Here is a 7,845-nt window from a genome sequence, read left to right on the forward strand (position 1 = left end):
GAACTGTGTTTGGAACGGGCAACCTTCACGATTAGCTGTTAGCCCACTCTACCTTGTGACCCACAACCACTACCACAACAACAACAGTAGTAGAAAAAATGGGCTTTGTTTGGTGAAGTCCTGTGAAAGCTCCAGCAACAGGAGATTGAGGACAATTTTGTCTAGCCTTTCATGCTCTTGAAACTGCTGCAGAAAAGATAGACTGTAATGGATTATCTCTAATATAGCTGTCAGTCAACTGGACCTTTTGATTGTGCTTATGCTGTTGGTGCCTTTTGGAGCATTTTAGTGCAATGATCTATTATATATATATTGCTAAATGGTTGTGGAAATCACTTCTGTTCTCTGTGTGTCTGCAGGCTTACCCGCTGGCTGGTTTTTGTATAAATCTATCCTTGAGCTGGTTCCCTCTTATCTGTGTGTATACATGTGTAATCAGCAACCTTCCCTTCAGTCATAACAGACATGCTTTAAAGGGCGTTTTGGGAGTTTTTCTGGGAGGGAACCCTCCAAAGCTGGGAGGAGACCGTGGGGAAGAACATTACTTGTTTCAGATCATCAAATACATTTAAATAATAGACAAAGATAACCCAAGTATGAGCATCTACCCCCCCCCCCCCCCCCCCCCCACACACACACACACCCAAGTTGACTCTGAATATAGCCTTCCAAAAAAATGTGGTTGCTCAATGTCACTAGTTACACCCAGACCTGATTACGACCACACCAGTTGAATCAAGAAAATAAAATTGAACCTGATTTCAATATTCTCAAAAAGAAACACATTATGTCATGATCTAAAGAAACAGCTGACAATCAAAGTCACTGACATCTAACAGTCTGGAAAGGGTTAGAAAAAGAACAAAAGAAACCTACACAGCATTTCATAAAATCAACATCATAGCAACAGTCAAACATGGTGGTGGTAGTGTGATGGTCTGGAGTTGCTTTGTTGCCTCAGGACGACTTGCTGTAACTGATGGAACCACAAATTCTGCTCTCTACCAGAAAATCCTGAAGGAGGATGTCCGACCATCAGTTCATGCCCTGAAATCCTCAGTTAAAAACAGATTTGTTGTGACCACAACCCAGCTTCACATATGTAGAATGCAATGAATGGATGGATGGATACAATCTCTGCTGCCTTCTTGGCCAAGTCACTTTTGAAAAACAGGTTTTTAATCTCACTGAGGCTTCTATCTGGACTTTTTAAACTCCACTTCTAGTCTAGCTATGAGCACTCTTGGTTGAAAATACTATCAGACTACAGTGCGAGAAAAGAAAGAGTGATATATTTAAGTCAGAAACAGAAGTTGCTTCAGTAGTCTGACTCGTCTGAAAAGTCTCCCTGCTGCGTCCAGTGGAATCCCTTCTTCTTCCTCCTCCTCCTCTTTCTCTCACCCATCAGCATGGCAGCCAGCAGGGTGATGATGACGGTGATGGTTATGATGAGCACAGTGACCGTCTCAGCAATGCACAGCTCATCATCCACGTTTATCAGAAGGTAGCCCTGGAGGTCAGGTGGCGAACTGCATGTCAGGTTGTAGTAGTCATCCAGGAAGAGCCGCTGGATGCTGTGCAGCTTCCGGAAAACTCTCTGCAGGTCACAGTCGCAGTTCCAGGGGTTCCCCTCCAGCAGGAGGTGGGTGCTGTAGGTGTGGATGCTCAGGAAAGTCTTGAAGCAGATGGTGGTCAGCTGGTTCTTGGCAATGTTGAGTAACGTCAAGCTGGCAAGTGGCTTGAAGACACCAGTCTCCACCTCACTGATCTGGTTTCCGGCCAGGTTGAGGACTTCGAGAGAGCGCAGCATGGAGAAAGTGCCACTCCTCAGAGACGTCAGCTGGTTGTCCTGCAGGTGGAGCTGTCGGAGGAGGCTCATTGAGGAGAACGACCTCATCTGAATGGTCTGGATGCTGTTGTTGGTCAGGTTTAATCGCTGGATGCTGTCCAGGTGCCGGAAGGTCCGGCTGCCCAGGGTGGTCAGTCGGTTGTGGGACAGCTGCAGCTCCTGCAGTGAGGCTAGGCCAATGGAGAATCCCTCAGAGAGAGTGGTGATCTGGTTCCAGCTCAGATCCAGCTTCTGGAGGAACTCCAGTTGTGAGAAGGCCCCATCCTCCACCACGCTGATGTTGTTGTTCTGCAGCAGGAGTACCCGTAGTTTGCGAGTGGTGTTGAAGGTGCGTTCGGGGATGATGGAGATCCAGTTGTCAGACAGGTCGAGGCGTTCAGTGTTGGGAGGCACTCGGCTGGGGAGCCGTGTGAAGGAAGCCCTTGAGCATATGGTGAACTTGAGGTCTCCAAGACAGTCACAGCCCTTCTCACACCCAGAGCTGTGAGACCTGCAGGATGCCTCCGTCACCAGCAGGAGGAGCAAAACCAGCTTCATGATGGCTCTCTGAAACAACAAGGAAGGATTTTACCACTCAGTGACCTCTTTCAGGACTGTGACATGGATACACAAATCTCATACTGTGCAGGAAATATATATAGATTTAGTGTGAAGATTTGTGATTGTAGTGATTAGAAGAGGAAAAAAATGAAGCATTATGTTTCAACTATGTTTTCAACTTTTTACATTTTGAACAAAGAGTAACCCTTTAAACTCTTTTGACTATTTTTCTTTGCAGAATTGGTAGGGTTCATTTAAATTGGTTGGTTTCCAGTCACGGTCCTGGCTTTTATGCATCATCCGCTTTGGCTTTGGCAAGGCCAGTCCAGAAGTTTAATGTGAGGCTGCTTTATCCATACCAAAACCAGTTTTGATGTTTGTTTGGTATCATAGTCATGTTGGAACACCCAACTGTGTCCAAGTTTTAACTGTCAGACTGTTGATTTGAGGTGAAGTTGAAGAATTTGGAGCTAGTCCTCCTCTATTATATTATTATATTATTCCATGAAATTTGTTCAGCTTACATTGTACCAGTACCACTGATAGCAAAACAACCCCAGAGCATGATGATATCACCACCATGCTTGACAGCTGGTATAGTGTTCCTAGGTTTGAAAGTCTCACCTTTACTCCTCCAAACATACTTGTGGTCAATGTGGCCTACATCAGCGGTCCTCAGCCCCCGGGCCACGGGCCGGTACCGGTCGTTTGGTACTGGACCGTGAGAGTTGAGATGTGAAATTTATGGTTTTTAGGGTTTTTATCGTTAACTCGGTTTCCCTGGGTCTTTTCCAGTGTTGTAGTTGTGTGGCTTATTTTGAAAGAAATTAGGCATTACCATAGCGACCAGAGAGCATTAAGGGGCAGAGAGGAGGAGGTTACTCTCAGTGTTGTCAGCACTGCTAATAAAGTTACACAATTACACAGTGAATTCGTGTTTATTATTAAATGTACAAAATACCACAGTTTTTGTCTTGGTCGTATCATTTTATTTTGTTGTATTTATCCGCAACACCTTAAAGGCCGGTCCGTGACAATACTGTCTGACATTATACTGGTCCGTGGTGCAAAAAAGGTTGGGGACCGCTGGCCTAAATAGCTCAATCTTTGTCTCGTCTGACCATAAAGCTTTAGGTGAGTGTATGTACATATTTGAGCCTGTGTGGATTAGAGGAAATCCAATATAAATTCAAACTTGTGCAGCCAATTCTTGTTTTTTAAAGTTATTAAAAATATATCCTGTACAATCATTCCCCACCTGAAAAAGACAGTTCAAAGAAATCATTATAATACCAAAATTACAGTTACATTCTTGCCCATAAGGAGCAGATGTAAATTTCTGACTACAGCTGTATATTTCTGTGTTTCTGACGAATCGACATTTTTATAACTGAGAAAAACAACCAAACAAACAGATAGCTGGAGATCTCTACCTATAAATGCTGTTGCCTTCATTTGTTCTTGAATGTACAGTGAGTTAGACCTGAATCTTCTTTGTTTTTATAAAAGTTGTAAATGCTGACTAAAACAACTGTGGGAAAAAAATAATCCTTTTTTTTCATCACAGGAGCTCTAAACTAATCTTGTGACCCTGTGTGGGAGCTCGACTTCAAAGCATAAATCCACTAATCTACAAATGACAGCTTTCAGCAGGACTTCTTTACAGCACTGAGAATTTAAAATTTTCATAAAGACATATGCAGTACTATCTGTGATGAGATAAATGAGAAATCCAGCCTAAACGGCTAAGAGAGAGAGCCACTGTACCTTGATGACACTGCAAACTTTTTAAAGGTGAATTTTTAGATTTTCTCATTTAAATTCATTCAAACTCATTTAAATATCCTCCAATCTGATCTATGATCAGAAATGGGTCAGGGAAAATATTCCTTTATTGTAAAAAACAGCAGTCAGATTTAACTAATCATCATTACAAAACAGATGTTAAAAAATCTGAGATTTTCCCCCCACATTCAATCACAGCTCTGCCATTCAACCAGGGCTGTTTAAATGAACATTCATTTAAACACCACTGGGTGTTAAAACCAAATCAGACAACTCTAACAGAAACAACAAAAACCCTTTACTAACTGTCCAAATAGACAGACCACCTTTGCCATAAAGAGGTTGCGCAGGAGTAACAACGATGGGGGAAAGGAGATCACGAGGCAACACATGGGGAAAAAACATGAACATTTACAGGCGACAAAGAGGAGGACAGGACTATTTATACACCGAGGGCTGATTGAGGAATCACTCAGACAAAAGAAGTAAATATAGCACAGGTTCCAAAAAACTCTAACCCTCAAAGTAAAACAGGAACTAGTCAGAGACAAAAAGAGTTGCATCAACTATGAAGACATACACAAGAGGACTGGAGGACAAAGGCATCAAGCGTATGAGACACTAGAAGAAAAAGGTCAACTTTACACGCAGTTAGAACTTCACTAATACAGAAAGTAATGCTCAGTAAAACCTAAACTGAAACGCAGACTCACTTAAAAAAAAAACCCTGAGTTATGCCCCACTCTCATTAGTCTGCAAAGCCAGATTGGGTCGCGCCTGGGCTAATCTGTCACATTGCGTCAGAGATCATTTAAATAAGAGCTGCTGCAGCTCTACAGAGTTAAAGAGATGCTGTAATTACACATTTTAGAAGGTTTAGTTATACTGAAGCTATTTTTTTTATTATTTAATAATGCATACTGGACATCTGAAGCCTAAGAGGTTTTTATCTTTTAAAATGTTCAGTAGTTTTGATTTAATTTAATTATTAATATATTTTTTCACTTTTGCTTTTTGGTTGCAGTGCTATATATTATTTTGCAATGTTATTTTTCCTAATATTACAACACTTTTTGTAATTAAAAATATAATGAAAGAAAAAATAAATAACTAAAAAGTTGCTGATTAGTTCTGGTGAAATTTTGCAGTAAAAACACAATTTTTAAGTGAGCTTCTGCCCCTAGTGGGTAAAAAGGCACTGCACGTGGACCTTTGGAAGTAATTAAAAGTTAGTATATTAAAAAAAAATCTAGTTTAACAAATCCACTGGATATAACAGGAATCTCTTGGTTTTCTGACATATTTTCACTATTTTCCTGAACTTGTGTTGCAGTATTTGAATGAGAAATAGGTGCAGTGATTCATTTAGTCTTCAGACATGGTTCTCCATTTTGACAAGATGTTCAAGATATCAGCTTTTTCTCCCTGTTTCCTTCCTTAGGCATGGCTTCCTTCCACTAACACCATTTCTGAGGCTTCAGTGAACAGTAGATGAAGGTCCAGGTGCATCTCTCAGGTTGTTTTGTATGTCTCAAGGACAAGACTTTCAGATACTGTAGATAGTTTTCTTTAGACTGAGACTTGTTCTTTTGTTATCCACTTTTGCAGTTTCCTCAAATCTTTTAAGGTCAGACTGCACGCCATGCAAGTTTTCAGCTAAAAGCTCTCTGAGAATCACCTTCTGTCAAAATTCAATTAAAGAAATGGGAAAAAATTATGTTTTTAACAAACAAATTAAAAAAACATTCCTCCAATAACGGTCAGTTACAAGGACTGAAGTAAAAGTGAATGAAAAAACATCCAATGTACAACATAAAACTGTAAAAACTATCAGAGAACTATTGATCAAGACCACTTTAAAAAATGACAACAAAGTCTGGCTGCTTGGAAGCAAAATGCAAAGACATGACGAGCTGTGGCCGTCGGGAGGCTAAAGTGAAGCTGTTGATGGAGAATCACCATAATTAAACTAACTGACAAAAATATTTATCATAAAAAAAAACATGGAAAAATATTTTTCATCTTTGCCTGATGTGATGATCAGAGTTGTGATTAAAGGATTTTGGGAGTTTTCCAAGAAAGATTTCCAGGAAATAGGCTGCTGACTGTGGAACTGAAAACTATTCAAACATCTGCCTGCAGGTGCAAAACACAGAGTAAAAAAAAACAAAACTCCTTTTGTGCAAACTGTCAGACTTTGTAAAGCCATCAGGGGGCCGGACTGATTCGTCATAATTTAGTAAAAGCTGCAGCGTCTCTGCACTACTCCTCTGAAATGGACAAACGTGAATTCAGACGTCATGTCAAAAGTAGTCTGATAGATTTTAATAACAACAGAATTTGAACATAAATCCTATAGAATAGAGCACCGAGAGGTTTAACAGCATGTTATAATACCAGAGAAGCATCACTGCTCTCCTGTGTCACCAAAACTGATTTTGTTGATAAAAACAAAAAACTAATAATCATCTATTCATTAAAAAAAGGAGTTTATTGATTACAGATCTGGGAATGAATAAAGTTCATCTGAGTATAGAAAACTGGGTGCAGCGAGAAAGCAGAATCACATACATGACTCGAGCACTCTCACAGTTTTAAAAAAGGGTCCCCATCAGGGCGACGGCAGTAAAAACATCCTTTAAATGAAACGAATGCTCAGCAGACTCATTCACTATGTCGTCCTCTAATAAAATTATACCTGAACATGAGAAATAAGAAGAATGAGGAGCAGATGCAGCCTGTGAGATAAAAACCTCCAAAAAGTCTGTGTTGTCTGACCGTAACAGAACGGTTTCATCTTACCAGCAGCTGCTGCTCCTGCCTGCCCCTCCGTCCGTCTGTCTACCTGCTGACAGTCGTCAACATCCAGCCAGCAGCAGGTGGCGAGTGGACGTGATGGAGCAGAGGGAGGGGCGGGTCTTCACGGTCTGGAGAACCCGGCGAGCGACAACACAAAGACAGAGTGATGGAAAGAAACACAGAGAGGGAGGGAGAGGAGGCAGGACTCGTCAATTATTCACCACGCAGCGCTGTTGGTGTGCTGTTGGTGTGTGGTGTGGGTGTGGGTGTGGGTGAGGAGATGGGAGCTTTAAGAGATTGAAGCCAAACTGGGCCACAGAGCAGAGAATTAGGAGGTCTGGACAGATTTGATTGACCGCAGGCGCCGCTGTGTTTATCTCCCCGATGTTCCTGCATGTTTACAGCAGGGTTCGTACACACAGCTGCATTTAAGTGTGGAAAAAAATTGGATCATCAAAGAAAAAATGGAAAAAATATGTCTTCAGTTGTAGTATTTATCATTATAACCACCCTGAGGAGGCGTCGGTGCATCCACATACTGACCATATACCAAATGAAAAGAAAACAACTGAAAACAAACCGAAAAGCAAAAAACTCAAAACTAAATCAATATATAACAAATCTGTTTTCGAGATTTCGAGATCAGATGTTCCATCACAAGAAAGGGTGATTTGTGTGCTTTCATGATCAGTGTCTGCGTCTTTTTTAAAAACTGGATGCAGAGGAAATTGCAAAGACACTCTTTGCGGATTTGCTTTAATTCAGACACACTGGATGATTTTCCAGCATGAACAGCCTGTTTAAGGTCACGTCAAAGCTTCTCAATCTGGTTTAACTCCAGACTTTGACTCAGCCACTCCAAAACCTTCATT

At 41.1% G+C, this 7,845-nt stretch overlaps 1 protein-coding gene across 1 annotated transcript; it reads right to left on the minus strand.

Moving 5' to 3' along the window:
• Positions 1-642: 642 nt before the first annotated feature.
• Positions 643-7,491, minus strand: LOC146547371 (uncharacterized). Its single transcript, XM_085264900.1, has 2 exons — positions 6,977-7,491; positions 643-2,395 (listed from the first exon to the last, which is right to left on the minus strand). The coding sequence occupies exon 2, from the start codon at positions 2,384-2,386 to the stop codon at positions 1,319-1,321; it is 1,068 nt and encodes a 355-aa protein (XP_085121026.1). The 5' UTR covers positions 2,387-2,395; positions 6,977-7,491; the 3' UTR covers positions 643-1,318.
• Positions 7,492-7,845: the final 354 nt, after the last annotated feature.

Source organism: Mchenga conophoros, linkage group LG23, assembly GCF_057382185.1.
Source record: "Mchenga conophoros isolate Kocher_MC1m ecotype Shallow Benthic linkage group LG23, M_conophoros_male_GT1.1, whole genome shotgun sequence".
In the NCBI taxonomy this organism is placed as follows: domain Eukaryota; kingdom Metazoa; phylum Chordata; class Actinopteri; order Cichliformes; family Cichlidae; genus Mchenga; species Mchenga conophoros.

Bases quoted from the DNA above. Each gene is read 5' to 3' on its own strand.
- LOC146547371 (XM_085264900.1), bottom strand. From the start codon at position 2,386: ATGAAGCTGGTTTTGCTCCTCCTGCTGGTGACGGAGGCATCCTGCAGG.